We start from the raw sequence: 27,909 nt of genomic DNA, 5'->3' as shown, positions 1-27,909 counted from the left end.
ACACGGCTTATGCATTCCCAGATGACCTCTCTTATACAGTTTTCCTCCACAGATGATGAATTGAGCAGCTACTCTTCGGATTGCCCTCTTGTCTTTGGCATTTGCCCCTGGTGGATACGTCTCTTTTTCCAAGAAGTTCCAGACATCGTAATACCAGGGGTTCTCATCTTGAACCTCATCTATGGCAGTAATCAACTCATAAGCCGGTACAAATTTCTGGTCAATAATGATTGGACGCATCCGGACTCTTAAAGGGATGTCTATCATGGAAGATAGAGTTGCTAGTGAATCTGTGAACCTGTTGTTCTCTCTTAGTAGATGAGCGAAGTTCAGCTTCTCAAACCAAGGAATCAGCAAGTCCAGGGTCTGATGGTAGAGTATCATTTTTTCTTCTTTGACTTTCCAATCTCCCTTCGCTTGGGATACAACAAGGTTCGAGTCCCCGATGACGTCCAACCGTTTTGCCCCTAGTTCTAGGGCTGCTTCTAAACCGACAATGCATGCCTCATATTCTGCTTCGTTGTTCGAGACTTTGAACCGAAGTTTAAATGCTAGAAGGATACGGGAATTGTCGAGTGCTATCAGCAACACCCCTATCCCATACCCGTACTGGTTTGACGCTCCGTCAAAGTACATCATCCAGGTTTCATCCTCGATATACAAAATGGCCTCATCTGGGAATAAGTACTCAACTACTTCATCCCCTTCCACTAGGTGATCGGCTAGGAACTCCGCTACCGCTCTCCCCTTTACTGACTTGCGAGTCACATATTTTAGATTGAATTCGAAAAGTAGAAGCAACCAACGAGCTAGCCTACCCATAAGTGCTGGTTTCTCAAAGAGATATTTGATGAGATCTAATCTTGAAACCAACATTACAGAGTGACTAACAGGTAGTGTCGCAGCTTCCTGGTAGCCCATACCAAGGCCAAGCAAGCCTTCTCGAGTGGAGTGTAGCGGGTCTCGTAATCCAACATCTTCTTGCTCAGATAGTAGATAGCCCTTTCCACCTTGTCCTCAGACTCTTGTGCGAGCATGCAGCCCATCGTAGTTTCAGTCACTGAAAGGTATAAAATCAACGGTTTCCCCAGCTCAGGTGGTGACAACACGGGTGGGTTCTGTAAGTATTCCTTGATCTGTTCAAAAGCAGCTTGGCATCGGCCGTCCCATTGGAAATTCTTTCCTTTCTTCAGGAGACCAAAAAGTGGTTCACAAGTCAAGGTTAATTTTGAGATAAACCGTCTTATAAATTGCACTTTACCCAGAAAGGCTCGCACCTCCTTTTTAGTCCTAGGTGGTGACATTTCTAAGATGGCCTTGATTTTGGAAGGGTCGACTTCAATACCTCTCTATGTAATCAAGAACCCCAGCATTTTCCCTGCTGTAACACCAAACGTACACTTCTGAGGATTCAGCCGCAATCGAAATTCTCTGATCCTTTGAAAAAACTTTTGCAAGGCGGTGTAGTGGCCCTCTATTTCTTTGAATTTGACAATCATGTTGTCCACGTACACCTCAACCTCTTTATGGATCATGTCATGCAATATCGTGGTTGCGGCCTGTTGATATGCAGCTCCAGCGTTCTTCAACCCAAATGACATTACTCTATAGCAATAAGTCCCCCACGGAGTGGTGAAAACAGTCTTCTCTTGGTCTTCAGGTGCCATCACTATCTGATTGTAGCCTGAGAATCCATCCATGAACGAAAGCAAAGCATGCCCCGCTGTGAAGTCTATTAACTCGTCGATATGCGGCAAAGGGAAGTCATCTTTCAGACTAGCTCTATTCAAATCCCTGAAATCCACGCATACCCGGATCTTGCCATCCTTCTTCGGCACCGGAACGATGTTGGCCAACCAAGTTGGGTACTCAAGATACCAACAGGAACCCTGCGTCAATTTGCTTGGTGACCTCTTCTTTAATTTTGAGAGCCTAGTCCGGACGGATCCTTCTGAGTTTCTGTTTAACGGGTCGGGCCTCTGGGTCAAGAGGGATCCGGTGCTGTACAATCTCAAGATCGATTCCAGGCATGTCTTCGTAGGACCACGCGAAAACATCTTTAAAATCTTTTAATAAAGCGACTAAGCGTTCGCGCTCCTCCGAAGGCAACGTGGACCTGATCTGGACCAGCCGCGGGTCCTCCTCAGTACCCACATTAACTGTAGTGATTTCATCAACCAAGGGTTTAACAAATCTCTTCTGCTCTTGATCAATTAAACGTTGTAAAATCGGAGAAATTTCTTCCTCGTCGCTTTCATCAAAATTTTGAAAGTCCTGATTAATACAATAAATCAAAGGCACAGAAAAGTACTCAAAAGCCACAGCCATTCCATTCTCATTAATTACTTCCAAATCGTTTGATTCCTCTGTTACAACAGACTCAAAAGAGAAAGAAAAAGACGACCAAGACAGGATTGTGGTATCCGGGTTATCACCCCCAGGATTACCGGACTCAAACTCAGACAAGCTGGAACCTGATTCCGACTCTACAGACTCGGTGGAATCAGATTCCGGCTCACTACCTGACCCGGTGCTGCTTGACAAAAATCCCTCATCGTACTGCCAGATAAGAGAAGGTGCGATGGATGCATCCAAAATGCTTGACGGTGGGCTCGCAGCCGTTTCATTCCTAATCATGGACACCGAGAAGTTATCCCCCAAGAACTTCTGTACGATCGGAGGATCTGAGAGTAGACAACCCAGCGCTACCCCCATTTCGATTTCAACGTTCTCAAAATCCACTTTCTTGTACTGCTCAAACTCAGTTGATGGGTCTGTCTGCTCTTCGGCAACATCATCCCTGGATAACTGCAGGTCAAAGAAGATCTCAAACCCTGGCAAGCGACGCTTCTCCGCATTCAACCATGACTCTGGGAAACCGCAGAATGGAAAATCCTCTCCCTCTTGGACAAAGCGTCCGTTTAGGGTACCCTAGATGGGTCGGTGCATTAACTCATAAGGCTTCCCTTCCTGCTTTGCTCTGGCTCTCCTGGCCATCTCCTTGCCTTTCCTTACCCAATCCTCTTTGGTGGGCAGATAACCCAAACCAAAGGTATGTGGGTTATGCAGCACTTCGACCGATACTGCGATGCCCTTCTGGCCACTTCTTCCCAGTCCCATCCCAGGAATGTGCTGGAGTTTGTTCATGAGGTACACTGATTGAGCTCTGACATACACCCCCTCCTCGGCAGCTAAGATGTTCTGTACAACCTGAGCCTTGGCTAGGGTAAAACCCAAACACATCCTCCATGCCATGCTCGATTTCCAAAACCGGTGTAGACACTTCTGGCGGCGGATGGATTGACAAATTCCCAAAAACAATAGCCACCCCCTTCTCGTGGGAGTATTTCAATATCTGGTGCAAGGTGGAAGAAACTGCCTTCACCTGGTACTGCCACAGCCGCCACAGCCGCCCTAAGAGTAAATTAAAGGTTGCAGGAACGCCCAAGACATGGAAGTCAATCTTGTGTTGTCTTGGACCAACCTGAGTCTGAATTTTCACAGTCCTCATCACCTCTTTGCTTGTGTTATCATATGCCCTTATCACCTGGATTGTTGGCACAAAGTCCGCGGGCTTCAACCCGATTGGATATGCCGTCCTTGACGGGCACACGTTAATAGCGGATCCTGTGTCGACAAGAACCACCGGTATCCATTTGCTTCTACATTCCACAGAGATGTAGAGCGGTTTGTTATGATTCGCGCCCTCAGGCGGCAGTTCCTTGTCGGAAAAGGTCAACATCGGGGAAGCCCCTCCCAGAAAAACCAATCCCACCAACTGTTCAGACGTGGTGTCTATTGAGAGTTTGGCCTTGTCCATTGCTGATAGGACAGCTTGTCTATGAACACGTGAAGCCATAAGCAGTCCCTAGATGGAGATGTTTGCTTGTATCTTTTTCAACTGCTTCAGCACGGCCTCTTCTTCAAGTAGCTTTTCTTTCTGCTTCTCCGACTCCTTGTCTTTCCCGGACGCCTCTGGTTGATCTAGGTGTGGGGGCTTGAAACACCGTCCGCTCCTAGTCATATGATCAACTTCGCCAATGTACCAGGTATCGTCTGGTTGGTTACTCCCCCAATCCTCATCTGTGTGAGCAAGACATAAATCATCGTTTTCCCACCACATGCCATCGGCAGCCGACAGACACCTGTCTGGCTCCATTGCAACTATCATTGTACTCACAGTACCTTCCGTCCATGTGCTCGCAGCACGCTCTATCTTTGTGCACACAGCAGGTTCAGTCCCCACAGGGGCCTTGGCTTTTCTGGCTCTCTTAGAGTCCACGATTCCTTCTTGTTCCAACTGTGTCAGTACAGTTTGCTGTTCAACATTCCCGGTATTCAAAATGCCCAAATCCTGAGCGAAATTCTTGGCACCGGTGCTCTCCGGCGATGTATTCTGATCCCCAACCCTTCCGGCCACAATTGATGTCCTTGCCCCTGACGGGCCCTTTTCCAGTTGAGATTCTTCAACAATATCTGGTTGGTCATCAAGCCACCCTGTGACCTCTGCTGACTCCTCAAAATCGAACCAGTTGACTGTCATGTTCCCCGAATCTTGTTCGTTGAAAATCTGAAGGTCAGCAATGTCCTCTTCCTGAACTGCTAAGTCATCTATCCTCTAATCAAGTCCATCCCCCCGTAGTACACAAATTTCTGCCCCCATCGGCAATTCCACATTTGGCCTAATCTGACCCGCTGACGCAATGTAGCCACTCAGATTGTACACCTCCTCAGCAAAGCTCCTCAATTCCTCAGTCCCTGAATCCACTGTACCACTTTTCTCCGAAATCATCCCTATTTTGTCTTCAACAGCCACCACCATTGGTTCAGGTTGGGTTCGGGAGATGTCCAACATGCACAAGGTAGTGCTGTCAGGAAGGAACACCTCCGGCTTGGGTAGGTGAGATGGGGTGATATATATGCTGGGGTCGTATGACATGACCCTGGTCTGGATAAAGTTGATGCGTTTGGGATGTGGAGCTTGGTTGTGTGGTGGGAGAGGGTTGGTTGTGACATTGGATTTCTCTGGAGGCACAATCACCCTATTATCAACGAGATCTTGAATCTCATGACGTAATCGGAAGCATTGGTCAGTGTCATGACCGTGTTGTTAGTGAAAGGCACAGTATTTGTTTAGATTATGGGAGGGGGGAAATGGATTCGGCAATGGCCGCGGCTCCAGGGGCTTCAAGCGCCCTTTCCTGATTAAAACCCCCAGAGCTTTGGATAGGGGCATATATAATGGGGTGAAGGTTCTTTGGCCTCGGGGTTGGTATTTGGTTGTCTGTGAGTTGCTACCGGACGCACCGGTGAATGGTGTAGCCGCAAGGGTTCTTGGGGGAGGAGTGGTGGTAACCATGCTTACTTCTGAGGCTCTGGCAGTTGCAGCACTGCTCGTGCCTGCGTTGGTGTTGCAGTTGAAGGTTCTCCTGGGTTGCTCTCTGTCTTGGTCAATCAGACCCTATTTCATAGCATCCTCAATTTGTACCCCCATCTCATGTAAATCTGAAAAGGTCGGGAAGAGGAGAACAATCATTTTCTACATAAGCTTGGGCTGGAGATTGTGCACAATCATCCGAATCTGATCTTTGTCAGTGGGCCTAGTGGTCATCATTGAGGCCTTGACCCTCCACCGGGTTACGAAGTCAGAAAAACTCTCCTTAGGCTCCTGCCTAGTCGTTTCGAGATCACGGGTTGTGATCTCGATCTGTGTATTATAGGAGTACTGAGCGACAAAAGCCTCGGCCATCTCATTCCAATTCCTCTTAACGTCGTCTTCCAGTTTTGCGTACCAGATGGCCACCACACCTGACAGGGTCCAGCCAAATAAAGAAAGCTTCTGTAGTTTGGTGAGGCCCATCGGCCTTAATATGTTGAAAAACAGCCGTAAGTGCACCATGGGATCCCCGGACCCGTCAAAGCAGTCAATATGTGGCATCTTAAATCTGTCCGGCAGCGTTACGGCTGCATCGGTATACCCATCCTCGATGTCCGGGATGGACTTCACACGCTGAGATTTCTTGAATAGCTTTTCAAGCTTGCTCACTTTTAGTGCCGTGGGGTCTACCTCGAATTCGAAGGGAGAATCTGGTTGATTGATAGAAGTGGGTGCCTTGGATAGTTGAGGTAGAATCGGGGGCGGAGCCGGCCTTGTTGGGATGTCTGTATCCTCCTGGATGTTATGGACATTCGCCGTCTCCTCGGGTACTGGAACTCTTGGTGGGGGAGGAGCTTGGTGTGAAGCTGATGCTCCGGCTTGCTGCTGTAGTCGGGTGATTAGTTCTGCCTGTTGGGCCATGACGACGGCCTGCTGTTTGGCAAATTCTGCTTGATGAGCAGCGTTCTCCTGCATGGTTCTCATGCTCTCCTAGAGTTGACGCATTATTTCTTCCATTCCTGCCATACTACCCTGATCTATCTGAACTGCGGGTATGTCTATCTCTAGAGTAGCCTCAGGAATCCCAACCTGACTGTTCAAAGACCACTGATCTGGCAATCTCGGTACCGATACACTGCGTCTTCTCAACCTCCGCCTGACAACCAGGGGTAAGGAATAGAACACTGGTTGTCCGTCTACTAGATCCTCAGATCGATGGAGTCGACGACCTTTAGTCCAGAGTGCTTGGGGAATATCTGCTTGGTCGGAAGCAATTGTGCTAAACTACCTACCAAAAAGATAAATAAAAGCATGATAAGGAAATAAACAACCAGAAACGGACAGCATAACGGCTTAAATAAACACAACACACAGTCGGCATGACAAGACACAGTTGGAACGCGTAAGCTGAATATACTGTTCTCAAATACTGGCCATTGTTTCCCAAATCACTGCCCCAAATCTGAATCTGATACCCACGGATATACTGATTCTCAAAACACTGGTGCCTGTAGGCCTATTGCCTAAACTTGCAAACTGATACATGCATTCCTGTAGAGACACACTTTAAAAGCACATAGCAAACAAGTGAGAGCCAAAACACCCCTATGGAGGGGTACGGTTTCCCTGTCCTATTTTGTCAGGAGCTAGGGTTTCACTACGTACGCAGCGGTTTCAAACAACTAATAATCGGGTGAGCAACTTGTCCTAGTTTGGAATGGTCACTACGGATTCCGAATATGCACTAGGTCGAATGGTCAAAAAGGGTGCCCCGGTAAAAATCGGGTTTTGTGTTCCCATCGTGGCAGAGCCCGTAACCGGTTAGCCTTATGGCACGCTTCTCAAAGCAAGCCTCCGGCAAACCGTTCAGGAATAGTAGATGGCAAACACGGTGTCCTAGGCACACCAATGTAAATGCAATGCAAAGAAACACATAAGTGTAATCAAAATAACATATCATGAGTTCGAGTTAAGTTCTCTAAATCCCCAGCAAAGTCGCCAGAAACTATAGACGCGCCCGAACGTCCCGGGAAGAATTCCCGTTTTGTTCATTGGGCTCACTACAGTTCGGACTTGATGTCACGGTTCTGAATCTAATCTCGCAAAGTGCAATGCAAGATCGATAAATCACCAAAGAGTCCAAATCCGGCAAATCGTTTTGAAAAACTAATTTTTAGAAAGAAGTGCCAAACATGGACTGCTTTACCAGACACAGAGTCGCCACCTAAATATTTTATTTTGGGGAAATTTAGGAAACCCTGACTCGTGCCTAAGACCACGTGTTCGTCATCACCAAAGTTGTCTCGGCTCGAGAACTTGGGTACGATTGGGGAAGGTCATTTCATGAGCATCCCCGCTCGCCCGATCAAAGATCGGCCACTACTAAGCATGATATCTTGTTTTTGAAAACACATGTGCACTTATTCCGGCTATTAACTTAGAATTATTATGTGATGCGCACAGCATACAAGTATAGACTAGATTGCTTCAGTTGTAACAAAGCATTGCATGTCCGTTTGTTTTGAAAATGGATTGAAGTTTGCTACTCGCAAGTAGGCTAAAACACGGGTTTCGACGAATTATTCCAATTCAAGCAATCCAACCTTCACCCACAGGCATTCGGGCTGTTATATCACATAAGCACATAGCATCATGATAAGCATGCTATCATGGCAGTCACTCACACGCATGCAAGGATGCTAAAGCATAAACACTTACCGAGTACTCCGAGCCAAAGAAAGAAGCTAATTAGAAAACACGCATGAATCCTAACTATGTTGAGATATCTAATGCAACACATGCAAGAATGCAACTAAGATAGGCTCGGCTATTCTAAGATGGCATATGAGTTGCTACAGGTAACATGTATTTAACTTGGAATTGAAATACGATGCAGTTAGTATGATGCGCCGAGCCCAGTGCATGCAAAATAAATGGATAGATGCAAACATACAAGCATAAGGATGCTAATTGAAACGTGCCTTAAAACTAACCATCATAAGCTGGTAAATAAAATAGAGAAAGATGTGGGGTTGGAAGACATGCATCACACATATGCACACTTATTACAACATTGCCCTCCTCGGAGGGTCCGAATGAATAATACACAACCAACTGGCTAATCTAAGCTAATTAAACTAATTATTACACAACCCAGATGAATAACGAATTACAGGTAATTATTACACAACACTAGCTAATCAACAAATTTAACTAAGGAAGCAAATAAACTAGCATGCAAGCTATATGAAATGGATTGCCTCAGCTCTGCCTTTAATGATAAAGGACGCATGCATACCCGAGTCGCCTTGTCGAGAAATACATCGCGATGCCTCGACTCGCCTTTGTTTGCAATTGATTTCAGAAAATTGCACGAGGCTCCAGAGAGATGAAACTCCACCCAGGGAAGCTGTGAGGAAGGCTGCCGACCAGCTATGGGCAAGGGAGACCACCTGCCGACCACCCTTGGTGGTAAAGACCAGAAAAGGTGGTCGGCCTGCCAAAAAACCTGGTCGGCCGACCAGTTCATTCTCCTGGTTTCTGCTTTTTCTGCAACAAAGGCAAGAGATAGAGAAGGCAAGGTATTTTCAACATATGTGTACCCGACCATTCTCCCCATCATTGCATAAGCTCTAGGGAGTGTAGTCCTCGATCCTCGAGCCACCAATCACGCATCCCGGTACATGATGGCCGAGGAGTCGAATTGCACGACTCAATGGGACATGAATGCACATATAAGCAACTAAAACCAACAACTCTATTATGGATAGTCAAGATTGTCGGTGACCAAGAATCGAGGCACGTTTCGTCACTTTGAGTACGAAACGTCCCTCGTTTCCCGTGTTTGGACTAAACCCTACTCCAAACACAATGCAACAAACAATGTATGGACAAATGCAACTCTAGCATGCGACCTAAATGCAATGCAACTAAGTGATGCGAAGATGCACAGAATGACATGCAAGCATGCAAATGGCATACACAATGCTATGAACTAATCAATGGCATACTCAATGCACATGGATACTAAATGGCATACACAATGCACATGTGAAGCTAACATACACGATGAGATGAACAAAACACACACAATGCAATGATCAATCATGCGACAACATGGATTAGATGGCATACACAACACAAGATGGACTTAAACCAAAGTGGATGGGCCCCGGCCAAACCCAAATTAGTGGCCAATATGATGAAAATGAGGCAACAAGGTACATGCAAACATGCACAAATGCAAGGGACCAAACCTAAGGAACAAAGTACAACTCTACCAAAGCATGACAAGGATGAAATATGGCATACAATGACACATGTTCCAGCTCTGAAATGACATCCAAGATGGTCCTGAATCATGCAAATAACTCACTCGATGCATGTTGGATGGCACAATTACCGAAGCTAGTGAAGTGCATTACACTAGAGGTATGCAAAGCGATGCCCAAATGACCAAACCAACCCCAAATAGTCCCTATCTAGACCCAAAACAGTGGCAAAGTGGACTAAAATGATGACTTGCAATGTACAAAAATGAAGCTCATGCAATAGCCCAAAAATGAGGCATACAAGCGCAACTCTCAAACGCATTTAAAGAGTGGGAAACATGGGAATATGACACAAGTATAAGCTCTGAAATAACATGTTCAATGTTGCCAAAACATGAAGACAACTCAAGTTAAGCATGCAAGAGGCTTCAAAACTAGAAGCTAGGCAATGGTATTACACTACAAGCATGCATGGAAAGCATCATTCGACCATGGGACCTCAAAACAAAGCTAAAGCAACCCAAATCATGAATAAAAGCAGTTTAGAACATGGCCAAAATATGCTAGAATGAAGGGCGACAACAACATGCAATGTGAGCTAGTGAACATGGATTACACTACAAGCATATGAAGCATTCAAGAGGCCACTAAACCAACAAAATTTAGAGACATGACATGCCAAATAAAGCCCCAAAACCCACTGAAACATGATCAATGCATGCAAGAATGTCATGCTCCTTTGATAGGCTATAAGAGGGGTTATTCTACACATGCAAGAGACACACCCAAGGTGACAAAACCAACTCTGGACAGAGCCTAGGCAAGCCCTAAAAGTCATTGAAAAGGGCCTAAAACAAGGCTTGGAGGTGTACAAATGAAGGCTCCTTTGATAGGCCAAAATGCAAGTAAACATGATCAAAAAGAGAGAGGGTCACCCCTCTCTGATTTAGGACCTCAAAACCACATGCCAACCACTAAAAATTCGCTGGATTTCAGTGGCTAAAAGGCCAAGCAAAGACTAGCTCAAAGGCCCTATGGCATGGCACAAAATAAGGCCAAATGAGGCATGCAAGAGGGTACAAGACCCCTAACACCAAAAGGGCCTTAAACAAACATCAAAAGGACCTCAAAACAAGACTTTTTTTAGTTTATAACAAAGCTCAAATATGCATGCAAATAAGGCTAAGAGATGGATCAAAATAAAGCTTAAAAGAGGAAAAAAGTGTGTTACTCTTGAAGCTCAGCAAGACAGCAACTTCTGGACCCAAAACCCAACTCCTTAACCTCTGAAAATGGCCTCCAAGAAGCTCCAAGCAATGGTGGAAGGGTTAGGCTATGAGATGGTGTGCAAAGGTGCAAGAACAATACACTTTTTGAGCCAAGATAAAGAAATATAGAGGGAGATGTATTGTGTGCCTTCAACCAAATTCTGAACCCTCACAAAGGAGGGGGAGGCTCTCTTTTATAGCCAAAAGGGACCAAAGCTTCTCAAAGAAGCTAAAAACCAAGGTTGAAGATCCTCCATACACGTGTATGGAGGATCCAGTCTGTGCCTTCCAGCTAGCACAGCTGGCAACAACTCACAGAGAAAAAACTGGGAGAGGCAGGCCAACCAGTTTAGGTGGTCGGCCGACCACTTCCCCTGGTCGACCGAGCAGTTCAAAAGGTTCAACTCAATGAAAGGTGGTCGGCAGCCCTATTTGATGGTCTCTACATTGAATGCAAGTTAGTGGTATGGTGGGAGACCAGTAAATGTGGCTCAAAGACCAAGGAGACCAGCTTGCTGACAAGAAACCTGGCTGGCGGGAGAAAAGTGGTCTCCAAGGAGAAAATGTGGTCTCCCACCCTTGTACCACCTCCCAAACAATGAAAACAAGGTCCATGCCAAAAATGAACCAAGACGGATGTAAAACAAGGGTTTGGGGGGTCAAAATGTGCAGCCGGGTGCCCCGAAAACAGGCTGTTAAGCATCGAAAGTGGTGCACGACCACAAAAGTAGTCTCCAGGGCCACAGTATCCCTCTAGAGAGAGGAAGCAAGGTGTGTGCCAAAAACCGTGCCAAACGAAGAAAGTTAAGCGGTCCCGAACCGAGACGCACGGCCGACGGCTCTGAAAATCAGAAACTGGTCTTCAAATGGGAAAAGTGGCCTACGACCACGAAAAGTAGCCTACAGCCACTGAGAGATGGTCTACGAGACCTCTCCCTCCCTTCGGGAAGAGAAAACAAGACATGGTTCGCAAACCGAGGCAAAGCACAAAAGGGTCCGGAGGTCTGGGGGTAAGGCTCTCAGCCGAAACTCTGAAACCTCAGAACGAGCACAACATGCACCATCACCGAGCGCTCAATCGACGATGTCTGAGTCTTAAAGTCGGTCAAAAATGGGGTGTCTACACCCTATTATAATTATTGTAAAATTTTGTACTAGCATGTGTTATTATTTTTAAAAAGCGAATTTTCCTGTTGTTACACCACATCCATTTCAATTCATTTGAACAAAATTTAACATACTTTTTTTTAATAGAAAAAATAAAAAATCATTCAACTATATAATTTATATATACACGAGCAACCATTAAAAAATATGCACTGCTATTTTAATCATTTATTGCCCAAATTCAAAAAAGTATTCATTTGAACAAAATTTAACTCTTTTTTTTTAACAAAAAATATCAATAATTATTTAATTATAAAATTTATATACACAAGCAATCATTAAAAAATATGCACTGCTATTTTAATCATCCAACCATTCACTGCCCAAATTCAAAAAGACATTCATTTAAACAAAATTTAACTCTTTTTTTTTTTTTTGAACAAAAAAATATCAAAAATCATTCAACTATGAAATATAGCTATTTAGAAAAATAATGATATAAGAAAATATAGAAAGATGGAGCGAATATATTTATGAGAAGATGGATACAAAATATCAATTGTAGACATGATGAATTAAAAGTCTATAGTGGTAATTAATGATCACTACCATTCATAATCGATCGCGATTGGTAGCTCGAGATTTTTGGCTCGAAATTGGCTCGAAAAAGTGAGAGAGAAGGAGGAGGAGGAGGAGGAGGAGGGAGAGGCTGGAGGAGGGGCGGAGGAGGAGGAGGAGGAGGGACTGGAGGGGGCCAACATATCGGGGTGGAGGCGGAGGCAGGGGGAGGAGGGGTGGGGGTGGGGGGTGGGGGCTGCGAGGCAGAGGCTGCAACGACGATCGGCGGATGCGGGGCTGCGACGATCGGGCAGAGGCGACGGCGGAGGGCTGCGATGGACGACCTGCCTTCTCTCTCTTTCTCTCTCTCTCTCTCTCTCTCTCTCCTCTTCCTCTGTTTCAGACCAGCATGACGAAGAAAAAAAAAAAAGACAGCCCAAAACGTTGGGCTGTCGAGCCAAAATCAAGCCACGAATTTCGAGCTACCAGTCATTTTCGCATTCATAATTGTTATAAAAAATATTATTATTGTTCTTAGATCATTTCCAGCAAAGAATATGTCAATATCATGTTCTTAGTTGCATTTTGAAATTGTTTTGGGGTTTTTGTTAAAAATATTTTCTGGATTTTTTTTAAAAAAATATTTCAAATATTTTTAAAATATTTAAATGAGGTATAAATGAAATCTATTAGTTATGATTTCCTAAGACAACAATAGCACAAGATTGTAGTTATAGTGTTATTTTTTCTTTGAAAATCAGTACTGGTTCTGCAAAGACAGAGAAGGTAGAGACGAAACTTTGCAAAATCAAACTTCTTCAAATATATATATATATATATATATAGTCAGGGTTAATCTAGTCATTTGATGAGTTAGTCCAAACTTTGGCTTAGTCTCCCAATTTATATCCTACCCGTATCTGTGAGATTGAATAATCCATTATATGTGGGATACCATATCTGAATAGATTATTAATCCATATTTCATTTTTTTAACCAAAGATCGGATTAATAATTTTATTAGACTATTAGTCCAATCTCAAGCACATGTCCGTTCAAATAAACATGGCCTAAGATTAATAATCTAAGAGATTACAATCCCTTTTATCCAGTCCGTTCAAATAATATAACTTTTGGCGTAAATATCGATTTTTAATAAAATTAATATTTTTAGAATTGTCTCATTAAGATCTATCAAATAAGATATATGTTGACTATGAAAATTCTTTTTTTTTTAAAATTATTACCGTTGAAATTGAAGTAAATAGTAATAGTAACATGTTACTCTGGTAATATTGTCCGAGAAAGAAAAAAAAAAGATATTTTACTTTATCTTTACTCAATTATATATTTTTTTCTTAGAAAGTTTATGAAAAATAATAAATTAAACTATCTTCTTCACCAAATAAGGGTATAATGGAGGAGTTTTGACTTTCCCATCTCAAACCAAACAATCTAAACGAATTTGGTGGCAAATATAGGCCCGAAGATAATTGGGTAAGCCCAGTCCATACCCACAAGCCTATCACACACCTGTCCAAAGACCCGTTGCCCTTTGAACCCATCTCATCCACGTTGACTTGCACTGTTAGTGGATGATAAGGCTAGCCTCTGAACCGTCCGATGATAGATAGTCCAATCACAATCACAGCAGAGCATTCTCAGATGTAGTCGGCTGAAACACTACATCGCTGCTCCAACCCCAATCCAGTGGCATCTTCGCCAATCATATTCCGAAAGCACAGAAAGAAGCGAATATTTGAATTTAGGGCTCAAATTATTCACATTTCCTACCGTTTAATTTCCACCAGAGAACTCAAGCAAACTCCATCTCTCTCGCGAGACCGTTTGGTTCTTAATTCTTTGCTTAGGTAAGTCGTTTTTCATTTAAATTTCTCTGTATTTGGTTTATATATATACATTATTACATGAATTTATTTATCTAATTGTATGTATATATGATTGTTTGTAGAGAACCAAATCGTATTATGTTGTTTTCTATATGTACAATACAATTTGTTTTTTGAGTTGTAGTTGTTGCTGCATGAGGTTTTGTTTGATATACATGGATTTAGATCTGTGTATGTAATGATAACAGTTGTAGTAGTAAATTTGCCAATTATTCAATAAGATTTGTATATGGGCGAAATAAGTAGTTCAAAATGTTATCTCAATTGACCAATTTAGGGAAAAAAATCCTTTTTTTTTTGGGGGGGGGGTCCTAGTACATATAATGGAAGAACATGATTTTAGGCTATAGCGCTGTTCGGAAACAAAGTTTTTTGGTTTTTTTTCACTAAAAGACAAATTAGTTACAAAACCAAAAAAAACTAATCCAAACAAAATATCACATCAAATCCCATAATCATTTTATTTTTTCTCTCACAAAAATCATATCCCACCACAAAAAAACTCAACTATCTTCCCAAATATAATTTTTTTTCCTCCAATAATATCCTACAACTAAAAAAACCTATAAAAAAAACTCACTTCCCAAACACTCACATAATTTTATAACGTGTAAATGCAATATTAATTTCTATCTATACAAAATGCCAAAAAAAAAAAAAAAAAAACTCACAAATTTATATTCAATGTATATAATTTTAAAAAATATGATCATAATACCATAGAATATGTATTGCTTACTCCAACATTTGGCACAACTCAGAATTGTTGATCAACTTTTAAAACTAAGGATGTTGATATTGATTCTGCAATTAGAATTTCAAATGCGATTTTCTTGATATGTGAAGTCATTGGGATAAAACTTTATTTGCAAGTTAATATCTTTAATTTTGAAAGCCCTATAAGTTATAACCATTCCTAGAATCTAAAGCTTAGCTAAGCACAAGTGACTCCATTGTACTCTCCTTAAACCAATTGTTCAATTTTTGCAAATATCGTCAATTCTTGAAAGATTGATAAGGAAGAAGAAGAAAAGAGAGAACTGAAACAGATAAATAAAAAGATGAGGAAGAACTGAAGCAGTAGAAGTTTTGAAATAGATATGGAGAAGAGAAAGAAGAAACCATAAATGGAGATCGAGTTGAAGAGAAAAAAGAAAATTCATAACAAAAGAATAATAAGAAGGGAAGATCGTGAACTGAAACATAAAAGAAGAATAAGAGAGATAGAGAGAGTACCACACCTAGTTCTGGATGATGGAGGTCCAAGTTGTCGCAGTTACTTCATTGTGCTTTTTTTTCCCCAAAAAAAGGTTTGCCCTAAATTGATTTCTTGTACGTGGTAAATGAGTTTTCAGCTGTAGCTATAAGAGCATCTTATGGGGCAGTATAAAATTTCTCAAAAAAATTGTGGGAGGTAAAACCTTTATATAATTAAAAAAAATTCATAACTACTACTACTATGTTTAAGGAGTTCTTTTAAAACTTTGGGTTGGTGTTTGTCACCCCCCTCCTCTCCCAATTCTGTCAATCCCTGCTAATGGGCACTTGGTTGTAGAATAACATGCAGCCTGAGAGTGTGTTTTTTTTTTTTTTTTTTTTGAACTATTTTAGCCTTATAATTTGAAAAGGAAAATTTGAGAAATCTGGGTTGTTCAACTTTGACTCGTGAAGGAAAAAGACAAGAAGAATACTGTTATGTTTATTTATTTATTTATTTTTGATAGGGAGGAACATTGTTATGTTGTTATCTCCTATTTTGAAGCAGATGGTGTTGGCTCTATTTTACTAAAATGTGAAAAAGGAGAAAAGAAGAAAAATAACATTTCATGAATTTTTTTTGTACGAGCTCAGGTTTAGACTAGAACTCTAAGTTGACTATTAGTTCACAATATCTAATCCATGGTATTGATTCAATTTTTTTAAGGTATTACCTCTTTTCTTGCACTTGTTAATTTGGACTTCAGTGTCTAATCCTCTGGGTGCAATCCACCTGCACATGGGTGAGGTAATTTTTAAGATAGAGCATGATAAGGCGGAAAAATAATCTGTACACTTGTGTATATATTTTTATGTATATGAACTAATGAACTAGTGAGAACGCATTTAGATATTAGAGAGGCTTAGATTAAGTTTGGTTTTGGTTCTTTGTGACCAAGCCATGAATAGAGCCAGAGAACATCACTGTTAGTTTTCTGTTTGTATCTAGTTTTTTGCACTATACAAGTACCAAGTAGATAGTTTTATCCATGGATTATAATTGTTAATTCTGCAAGTTTAATTCTGGCTTGTTTAATCTGGATGCTGGTTGTACAATGAACATATCAATATCATGAGTCTAAGATGTATACCATGAACATGTGAGGTTTTGCCCTTGTTGAATGGAAGGTGATGGAGCCAAATCAAGAAATGGCTTTCATTAGAGAGAGAATATCCCAAAATGGGTACAAGAGTCTCATACTCTGAAATATTCAATATCAAAATATTATAAATTGAATACTAGAGGGGCCTAACCACCTATTTATAGGATAAAAGACCTCTCACTAACTCTTATGACACTAAAACATAACAACCATGCTAATTCAACTACATCAGAAGGTGTTCCAAATAAAGCAGTGATTGGTTAGATTGCGAAAATATTCCTCGTTAGGGTATAATAGGTGATGAATTGTAAAAGGAAAATTTGAGTGAAACAGTTCTTTGAAAATTCTTTACTGTTACTTCATATTATGCTTTTCCGTTTCATGTTTTTTTTTTCTTTTTTCTTCTTTTGTTTGCTTTACTTACTGGTTTTATCTCGAGGTATAGGTATAGTTATAGAGAAGAGTTCCTCAGTGTAGACATCCCCGAACGCCCCGGGAGGGTGAGCTCCCGTTCTGTTCATTTTGGGGTCACTATAGCTCAGGACTCTCAAATTTGTCACGGTTCTAAGTCTGAACCAAAGAGTCCAAATCCGGCAAATCGTTTTGAGAAACAGATTTTTGAAAAGAAGTGCCAAACATGGACTGCTTCGCCAGATACAGAGTCGCCACCTAAATGTTTTTTTTAATGGGAAATTTAGGAAACCCTGACTCGGTGCCAAAGGCCACGTGTCCGTCATCACCAAAGTTGCCTCGGCTCGAGAATTTGGGTACGATTAGGGAAGGTCACTTCGTGAGCACCCCCACTCGCCCGATCAAAGATCGGCCTCTACTAACCATGATATCTATTTTTGAAAACATTATGTGTTCTTATTTCGGTTATTAGCCTAGGTTACTATGTGATGCACACAGCATGTAAGTATAGACTGGGTCGCCCGAATTGGAACAAAACATTTCATGCTTGTTTATTTGAAAGATGGTTTGCTACTCGCAAGTAGGCTTAAAATGCAGATTTTGCCACCCTCGGGTGGGCTTAGTAAAGATGGTTTTGCCACTATCTAGTGGGCTCAAAACAAACATTTGATGAATTGTTCCAATCCAAATAACCCAACCTTCACCCACAGGCATTCAGGCAGTTATATCACATAAGCATATAGCCTCATGGTAAGCATGCTATTCATGGCAGTCACTCACACGCATGCAAGGATGCTAAAGCATAAAAACTCACCGAGTACTCCAAGCCAAAACAGAAACTACATTAGAAATCATGCATGATCCTAAGTATACAAAAATGCCTAATGCAACACATGCAAGAATGCAAACTATAGCAGGCTCGGCTATTCTAAACATGGCATATGGAATGCTACAACTAACATGTATTCAACTTGGAATTGAAATACAAATGCAGTTAGTATGATGCGCCGAGCCCGGTGCATGCAAAACAGATGAATGATGTAAACATGCTGTCATACTGTATGCTAATTGAAACATGCCCTAATCTAACCATCATAAGCAGGTAAAATAAAAGGGAAGAAAGACGTGGGGTTGGAAGACATACAACACACACACGCACACTTATTACAGTTGTGCCCTCGCGCAGAGGGTCCGAATAAATAATACAGTCCCGAATAAAAGAATAGTACAGTCCAAATAAATATTACAGTCCAAATAATGTACAAATTCCTGATTAATTGACAAATTAACTAAGAAAATAAATAAACTGGCATGCAAGCCAGGGACTGCCTTGCTCCTGATGAATGATGTATGTTTGGGCTGCCTTGCGCGAAAATCCACTGGGATGCCCCAATTAGCCTCTGTTTACACCTTTTCTTGAAATGCGCGCCAAACTCCAAAAAGTTGCTGATTCTTCATTTTGCTGCAACAGAGAGCAGGAAAGGGGCATGGCAATATATTTTCACAGATATATGCATGCCTCGATCCTCGTGCCACCAATCACGCATATCGATGCATGATGGCAGAGGAATCGAAATGTGCAACTCAATATAGAATGAATGCACGTATAAACACAACAAGAACCTAACTCCATCATGGGTAATCCAGAGTGTCGGTGACCGGGAATTGAGACACGTTCCGTCACTCGGAGTATGAAACGCACCTCGTTTCCCGTGCTCGGGCTAACTTCTATCCCGAACATGATGCGATATGCATGATATGCATGAATGCAACTAAGATACAGCCTAGTATGCACAATGCTATGAAAATGAGATGTCTCGAAATGCGTGCACACGGGCACACAAATCGAGAAAATGACAGAATGTGATCTAAGATATAACCTAGTATGCACTATGCTGTAAAAATGAGATGCCTCGAAATGCGTGCACATGGGCACGCAAACCGAGAAAAAGACATATGCAATGCAAATGACATGGAAATATGATATGAGCTTACACTAACATGAGAGAGCCTCAGCCACACTCACATAAGAGGCCGATGGGTGAAAATGAAGTGCCTCGAACTGCGTGCACACGGGCACGCAAACCGAGGCAATGGCATACGCAATGCAATATGGCTAAAATGGCATGTAGAATGCAACATGGACTTATACTAACATGAGAGAGCCTCAGCCGCACTCACATAAGAGGCTGATGGATGAAAATGAAGTGCCTCGAAATGCGTGCACACGGGCACGCAAACCGTGGCAATGGCATACGCAATGCAATATGGCTAAAATGGCATATAGAATGCAACATGGACTTATACTAACATGAGAGAGCCTCAGCCGCACTCACATAAGAGGCCGATGGATGAAAATGAAGTGCCTCGAAATGCGTGCACACGGGCACGCAAACCGAGGCAATGGCATACGCAATGCAATATCATGGAAAATGATATGTAAACATGCTAATGGAATTTCACCACTGAAATGTGGGGGAAAACAGCCCCGAAATGAGGCGAAAACACACCCGATGCATGGAATAGCCCTGAAGCATAAATTTTGGCACCCGAAATGGCCTATAGCTATACCAAATATGCACAATATGGATGTGCAATGAATAGACAGTAGCAAGGCAGCCCCAAAATTAGCATTTTACTAGTACAAAGCATGGCCAAACAGCAAACATAAATAGGGCAAAACTAGTATGCAAAAATGGCCCTAAATATGAGGTTATGAAGCAACTCACAGCTGCTGACCTCAAGCAGGTTAGGGCCTTCAACAACATTGAAGAGGGGCCCAAAATAAGCCACTTTACAGAACTGTAAAAACCCCAAAAACAAACATAGGTATGGCTAAGCTCTTATGCAAGAATTGGACCGAAAAATGGACAAAGAAGCAAGTGGTAGATGCAAAGCCCAAACAGAAAAAGAGTCTTCTATAACACTGAAGAGGGGCCAAAAATATGACTATTTACAGTTTATGGCAGCCCCAAAAACAGTATATAAATACACTCAAAATGTCATGCAAGATGAGGCTCAAAAGAGGCTATAACACAAAGTCTACAAAATATTCCACAAACGGCCAAAGACCCTTAATGAAACATGAAGAATAGGCCAAAATAAGACTATTTTCAGTACTATAAAAAGGCCAAAAATAGAAGCACAATGGGCTGCCAAAGCATGCAAGAAAAGGGGACCAAAGAGGGATATAACATGAAGTGGCAGATGGAGGTCCCAAACAGTGATGAGCCCTTCTTCAATGTTGAAGAGGGGCTCAAAATAATCTTATTTACAGTTTACATCATGCTCCAAAACAGATCACATATAGGCTAAAAATATCATGCAAGAAAATGGCATTCAAGGAGGATATTGAAGCAAGTGCAATATGGGGGCCTCAAACAGTGTTGAGCCCTTAAGAAAAAGTGAAAAAGAGCTCAAAATAAGGTCACTTTCAGTTAGGGCCGGAGCTCAAAACAACAAGCATGTATAGCTTATAAATGATACAAGAAATAAACCAAAAAGGGAAAAATGAGACTCACCCTTGAAGACAAGTCCTTAGCAACTCTTGGCTTGAGTTTGTAGCACCCTTAGGCCTTAAAGAACACCTTCAAACTTCTGGAATGGAGGATGGAAGGGTGGGGGTTGGTGGTGTAGAAGAAATGGTGGTAGAACTTAGAAAGTTTTTTGCTTGAAAGGGATAGATGGAGGGAGATTTTTGCATGCAAGCTTGAAGGTAATTTTTTCTAACCCCTAAGACCAATGTTGGCAGCTGGTTATATGGACCAAAGAGAGGGAGAGCATGGAAGGAAAGGGTAGGGGAAAAGGACCAAGGCTTTCCCCCAAAAGGTGTCCCCCGGATTTAGATATTTCCGGGGGACAACAGCTATACAGCTGTAAAGTATACTTTGTGAGGATCATGACCAGCCAAGTTTCAGAGCTGCAGGTGGTCGGCCGGCCACCCCCCCTAGTCGGCCGGCTAGGGGTCAAAAAGGTCAAGTTGATTTTCTGGCCGGCCACCACAAAAAGGTGTCCTCCAAGGTCCCCTCATCACAACTCTGTGGTTCGAATTTGGAAACTGTAAAACAGGAGAGAGAATAAGCCATTTTTAAGAGGGGTTCAAAAGGGTCAAATGGAATTTCTGGCCGGCCATATGATATTAGGATCCTCCCATGTGTGTACAACACAAATATGTGGTTTGGGGTTGAAGAAAGTGGCCCCAAGGTGTTCAACATTGGCTCGAAAGTGAGAAAAACGGGTGTCGGAGGGCGAAAATGGAATATAACTGGTTGCCAAGATAATTGCTGGCCTCCCACCCTCTAGTGACCTTCCTGGTGATAAAACAGAGGTACCTGCCAAAAATGAACGAAAACCGATGCGAAACGAATGCTCGGGGGCCGAAACACGCAGTTCGGGGTCCCGAAAACTGCCTGTTAAGCACCGAAAGTGGCGTTCGGCCACGAAGTGGGTTTCTCAGACCCCAGTGTCCCTCAAAAGGGAGCAAATAAGATGTATGCGAAAAATCAGAGCAAATGGAGATGGTTAAGCGGTCCCGAACTGAGGCACACGACCTGACGGCTCCGAAAATCAAGAACCGGGCTCCGAAATGGGCAAAATGGCCTATAGCCACAAAATGTAGCCCACGGCCACTGAGAGATGGTCTACGGGACCTCTCCCTCCCCTTAGGAAAAGAAACAGAGAAAACCGAGTCTGGTTCGCAAACCGAGGCAAGGCACAGAAGAGGGTTCGGAAGTCCGGAGGCAGGGCTCGCAGCCAAGACTCTGAAACTTCTGAACGAGCACATTATGCAATATCACCAAGCGCTCAACTGGTGATGTCTGAGTCTTAAGGTCGGTCAAAAATAGGGTGTCTACACTCAGTTGGTTGTCCATTAGATCCCTGATACTTATTAAAAAGACAAAAAAGATCCCTTCACAACAAATTAGTTTTATAAAGACCACTTGCAGCTCTATTGTTTGTTCTGATAAAACTATCAAATTTAACTTGCTCTGTAGATGAGTTGATAGATACTGCTTAAGCTAATAGATATTGTCTTTGTTTCATTTTATAATTTTGTTTGACACAAGTATCAACGTTAGCATAGTTAATTGCTTCAAGTAGAGAGTGTGGATGTTATTTGGAGAAAGCTTTATGAACTGAAGTACATCGATTGAGATTTTCCATTTTTAAACTAGTTATAAATCCTTCCGTACTCCATAAATGTATTCACACAAAGTGGCATGATAAGTTTAATCAACTTGATTTAGTGTTTTGTTTGACTTTCATAACATGCAAAAGCTTGTGAATTTGAACTATCAGGAGTTTTAATTTGAATGCAGGATCTCAGGGAACATATTACACCATCCATATTGAAGTCATTGCTTCATTTGATACACAGAACATGAAGTATTTGGAATACACTCCCCTTGACCGGTAATTGTTAAACTGTCCAGTTGAAACCATTATTGTCAATACCTTACCAGCCAATGTATCGTTTTTGACATCGGTACAATACATACTGGTATTGGTACGTTTCGGTGTACCATTTTGGATTTATCGCTATAGTAATTACGTACTTACCAAGTGTTTTAGATTTATAAGGGTAAAAATAAAGAAGTTGCTCGTCAAAAAAGGAAGAAAAAATATAAATAAATAAATAAAGGAAAGAAAAAGAATAAACGTTCCTAAATATACTAGTTACTTACTAATAATATTTTTCCAGTTTTCACAAAATAAATGGGGAATTAGTGAAACATTCCTGTCCAACTTTTGATAGTAAGAGAGATCCAATATGTTTTTTCTTATTAGTTAAGATCCCTTAATAATATCATTAGCGAAATTTCAGCTAGTCATAGAGAAATTTAAATTTCTCTGTGAAATTTCTCTTTGAAGTGCTAAAACTTCTCTATGAAGAGAAATTTCCCTTTGCTGAAATTTTTCTGTGTCAAAATGTATCTGTGAAAATGTTGAAGGACTCAAACTACTATGAAAATATTTCATGTCCTTTATTTTATAAAATCTTAATATCAAGGACCTTAAACTAAAACCCCCTAAAATAAATCACTTCTAATTTTAAAAAGCATATTACTGTTAGTATTTAATAGCTTGTAACGCTTAATAGCACACAATGCATGGAAAGGTAGTATGATTTGTAGCGTAATTTATAATTAGTTTTTGCAACAATTTGAAGCACTAGAACCCATACAGTTTGTATACTTAACTGATTAATATTTTGAGATATTAATAAAAAAAATTATTTTTATTTTACTATGCTAAAAATGACTAAATACTAATTATCTTGGTGCATATCAATACTAGTAAAAAAAGACCGTTACAACTCTGTACAACGTAATATTGATCGTCGAAGCCCAAAAAATTGGCTTGAACGGAATTAAACCCTTAAACCCTAAGCCTTAAATGGAATTAAGCTCCCTTTGTATTGTTTTATTACTAATATATATGTACTGACTGATATGAGATGATTTTCACAACACTGATTGAAACAAAAGCATATTAATACATTTTCAGTTCCCTCATCAGATTCCCTTTCATCCCATTCTTTTCGTCCACTATGAAAATGCTAACTTCCTAAAGTGATATGCATGGAATGTGTTCACACCAAACTATTATAGTTTAAAATTTTTCAAATAACCCTTTATTTTACTATATTAAATGCTTTCACACACCAAATAAGCACATCATTTTTGAGAAGGTTGTCTGTCTATGTCTGACACCGACACTTGTCAAACACTTCCAACCAAGGTTCTGAAAAGCGGTTGCAGTTGCCGTAACGGTAGTGGTGGCACGGTTGTGGTTGCAGGGTATAAAGGCCGTAACGTAACGGTTGTGGTAACCGGAACCGTGAATTTTTTTTTTATTTTTTGCACATTTTGAAAAAAACTTACCGATATACATATTTTTTTTCCATGATCATATTTATTGGGTTTAAAATAAGTATTGATTAATTTTTGTAAATTTTTAAGTATGATCCAACATATTTCATATTTTTAAATCACTATAAACTGAGTTTTTTTACATTTTATTTTAATAATTAAAGACTTTATATTATACAAAAAAATCAGTCACTAACTATTATATATAAGATAAACAATGACAAAAGTAAGAGAATAAATAAGAGCCTAAATATATATATATATATATATATATATATATACATATTTTAACCAAGTCAAATAGAAAATGATCACATTTATTATTATTATTATTTTCAAACAATATATATATAGACAAACAAAATAGTTGAGTGATAACAGCTGAATAAAATATCAAAAGTTATACAGTTTCAACAAATCAATAACATGTTCTTCATCTTCACTCTTCTCTCTCTCTATCTCTTGCTCCTCCATCTTCTTTCTTTTTCTTCCCTCTTCTCTCTATCTCTCTTCTCTAATTTGTAGCTTTTTTTGTGTGTTTTTTTCAAAAGAAGCAGTTTGGAACCGTTACGTAACAGTGCGTAACAGGCCGTCACAGCTGTTACGACACCGTTACAACTGCTACGGCAGTCACTACGGCCGACACACCTGTGAATTTCAATCACACTGCAAAAGCGGTTGTAACGGGTGGCGATAACCACCACAACTGTTACGTAATGGTTGCGGCCGCTTTTTAAAACCTTGCTTCCAACACTCATCACATACTTCTCGACACTCATCAGACAGTTCGCGATACGTGTTGGATACATGTCCAAACAATATAATATTATTTGTTTTGTATTTTTTTTTTAGACTAGGATATATTTCTGATACATGAGAGACATACATGTCTATCGTTTAGACACTTGTAAAGCATAATACAAGTTTGAACAAAGTAATTTAGGATCTAATGATAAAAGAAAAAACAATATAGATTTATACCATCATCCATTATTCTTTACTAGGGGTGTGCACGGGTCGAGTCAGCTCGGTTTTATCATAGAACCATCACTCGAACAGGCCTGCTTCGGGTAGAGAAATGTTCATCCGATTTCACCCAAGGTAATGATCGAAACCGTGCACATCGGGTGTCCGGTTCGGTTGGTTGTTTTTGGTCGAGTGATTTTCATTCACCATTTCAATTTTATGACTTCTATTCATCTCGCCTACAAAATCAATGCCAAACAAATATACACAAAACAAACTCACCCACATACTATACAAATCTACCTCTCTTACATACACACTAGATATGATAGAAAATAGTGGACAAAATTGAAAATAGAGAGGAGAAACTTACCTTTCTACCAGGGCACAATGTCACCATCGTCCTTACCCACTGTGTATCTCTTTAATCGACGTTCTTTTGCAAAAAAAGTTTCAGATTCGATAGATTTATAAGCTGAAGATTAGGATTTTAGTGTTCGATCAGGTAAAGAGAGAGAGGGAGAGAGAGACTAGAAGGAAGATTAGGATTTTAGTGTTCGATCAGGTAGGATTTTAGCATTCTGTATTCTCCATTCTGTATTCATATTATGCATTCAGCATTATGTATTCCCTATACATTCTGTATTCTGATGGCTATTGCCCTGTTTTCCACAGCTATGGGTTTACGCATATTTTTCGACGCTAGCTCCGGAGCTCAAGGTGAAGGTGCCTCTTGTGATTCCTTACTCTCACGTATTTGAGGGCCGGTACCGGTCGAGGGCTCGGGAGACTCTGCCCTACCTGCGGCAGTTCTTTGATACGGTGTGGGCGACCGAGGTAATTCAGAACTCTCAGTTCTTTATGTTTTCAGCTTTGATTCATCTTGCATATTTACGATATCTAATCAGCACATGCACTGGTTATCCGCAGATCACTTGGCAGCCCTGGGCGCCCTTGGGAGGAGATATCCGTTTCCGATTCCCTGGGGAGTGGGCCTCTTCTCTATACAAGATTTTATTTGAGGGGCCAGTTAGTAGGGCCTGGTTTTTAGGAGATCGCTTCATGCGTTAGACGATGGGCGTCCCCGATCAGAGTATTCCTTCAGTACCTCCAGAGGACATGCGGTCCACTGAGGGACTCACTCTCGAGGAGGTCGACGTCGCTATGTTGGGTACTAATGCGATTCTGCACACGGAGGAGGGGGAGTACGCGACTTACCGGCATACGTACTTGACGCCACCACTGACAGGTATCCGTACTCCTGCGAGGAGGGCTGCTGGTGCATCATTGTCAACTCGAGCCCGGGCTGCAGATGCTCCTTCGACTAGCAGGGCCGGCATATTGAGGAGTGGGGCTAGACAGATTCCCCCGACTTATCAGCACGCTGGGTGGCCAGATCTTCCGACTAAGTTGACAGGATGGCGATACGGGACATCTTACCCGATCCCATTGGAGCCTCCATTGCCTGATCACCGATACGTCAGAGACCCTGACTCGTCACCGGTATGCTTTACAGTTTTGATTTATCACTCAGATATTTGGACGTTCATTTATTCACTGATAACTTACACTTGCATCTGCAGCCTCCCAGCGAGTATATTGAGGGGTTGCTCAGGTTGGTGGCCTCACTCGAGGGCATGGTCTTGCGGAGAGAGACGCAGCTGTTCATCATCGGTGTTTCGGTACTTTTCAATTTTCTTGCATTTATCATACTTCTGATGACATGCTGAATTTGACCATTTCACTGCATTGGTTGACTGTATGTGTGGAGCACATCTGATACACACCACATTCATACACCATATCTGCATACACCCACTCTATGTAGCTTTCTTGTCTCTGCATCTGGTATACATATTGGCTAATGTATTCAAATTGTCTTCTTTCTAAGATGCCACCGCTACTGGTTGGGCCATCCCGGCCTTCTCGAGGAGCTGGGAGAGGGGATTCGGCTCGTAACCGAGGCAGGCGTAGAGCACCTAATAGAGATGATCCGGAGTCCAGCGAGGAGGAGGAGTCTGCACATCCTCAGTCAGAGACATCTGCAGGCAGAGAGGATGACTCTGGATCCGGTTCTGAGGGCGGAGGTGATGCCGAGGAGGATTCCGAGGGCGGCGACTCCGATTCAGATGGTGATGGTGCAGAGGTTGCTCAGTCGAAGAGGACGAAGAGGGCCTCTCAGTCTTGCTCTTGATAACACTGATGCAGATGTTCCTGCTTTGTTTTCTTTTATTACTAGTAGTTGTAGCACATCAGCTTTTAGGCAGTTTTATTTTCTTTAAAACTTGTACCATGTTGTAAGATGTTGTAAAAAAGAAGTTATGATGGAATGAAACAGCTTTTTGTTAAAAAAGTGTTGTATTTTGTATTCTTAGCATCGCATCGCATCATTTTGCACAAAAATGAGATTGAATGAAAAATGAGCATTGTATATCACCAAGTCAGGTCATGAACCGACGCAACAAACTAAATAACTTAACTCGCTAACAAACAACAAAATTTCAGCAAGTTTACAACTCGATAAGCAAAACACGACAATGTTGATAAACAGAGAGTAACAACTCAATGTACAAGACTCGACGACTTGATAAGCAAACTTAACAACTCGATAAACAAAACTTAAACAACAACTAGATAAATAAAAAACAACAACTCGATAAGCAAATGCACTTCGGACAAACTGAGCGACGGAACGCACTCGAAACAGAGGTAGACTCGGACCTTCAACACTCTCAACACATGGAAATGCTAGGAGCTCCCTTCTAGAGACTAGGAAAAGACCAAAGACCAACTTTCCTCCATGGCCGAC

The 27,909-nt window shown here is 41.5% G+C and overlaps 1 protein-coding gene across 3 annotated transcripts; it reads left to right on the top strand.

The window, feature by feature from the left end:
• The first annotated feature begins 14,209 nt into the window (after positions 1–14,209).
• On the top strand, positions 14,210–27,530 carry LOC145791058 (uncharacterized). 3 transcript variants are annotated; one of them, XM_082870823.1, is made up of 6 exons: positions 14,210–14,452; positions 22,581–22,674; positions 25,776–25,937; positions 26,031–26,603; positions 26,684–26,782; positions 26,992–27,530. In XM_082870823.1, the coding sequence occupies exons 4-6, from the start codon at positions 26,175–26,177 to the stop codon at positions 27,292–27,294; spliced, it is 831 nt and encodes a 276-aa protein (XP_082726949.1). In that variant the 5' UTR covers positions 14,210–14,452; positions 22,581–22,674; positions 25,776–25,937; positions 26,031–26,174; the 3' UTR covers positions 27,295–27,530. The 3 variants fall into 3 exon arrangements, with proteins under 3 accessions (XP_082726949.1, XP_082726950.1, XP_082726951.1); XM_082870824.1 differs by having other exon boundaries at positions 14,214–14,452; positions 22,581–22,768; XM_082870825.1 differs by lacking the exon at positions 22,581–22,674 and having other exon boundaries at positions 14,241–14,452.
• Positions 27,531–27,909: the final 379 nt, after the last annotated feature.

Source organism: Camellia sinensis, chromosome 5 (genome assembly GCF_055761805.1).
Source record: "Camellia sinensis isolate YWXY chromosome 5, ASM5576180v1, whole genome shotgun sequence".
Taxonomy (NCBI): domain Eukaryota; kingdom Viridiplantae; phylum Streptophyta; class Magnoliopsida; order Ericales; family Theaceae; genus Camellia; species Camellia sinensis.
This window is presented reverse-complemented; position numbering and strand designations above follow the sequence as displayed.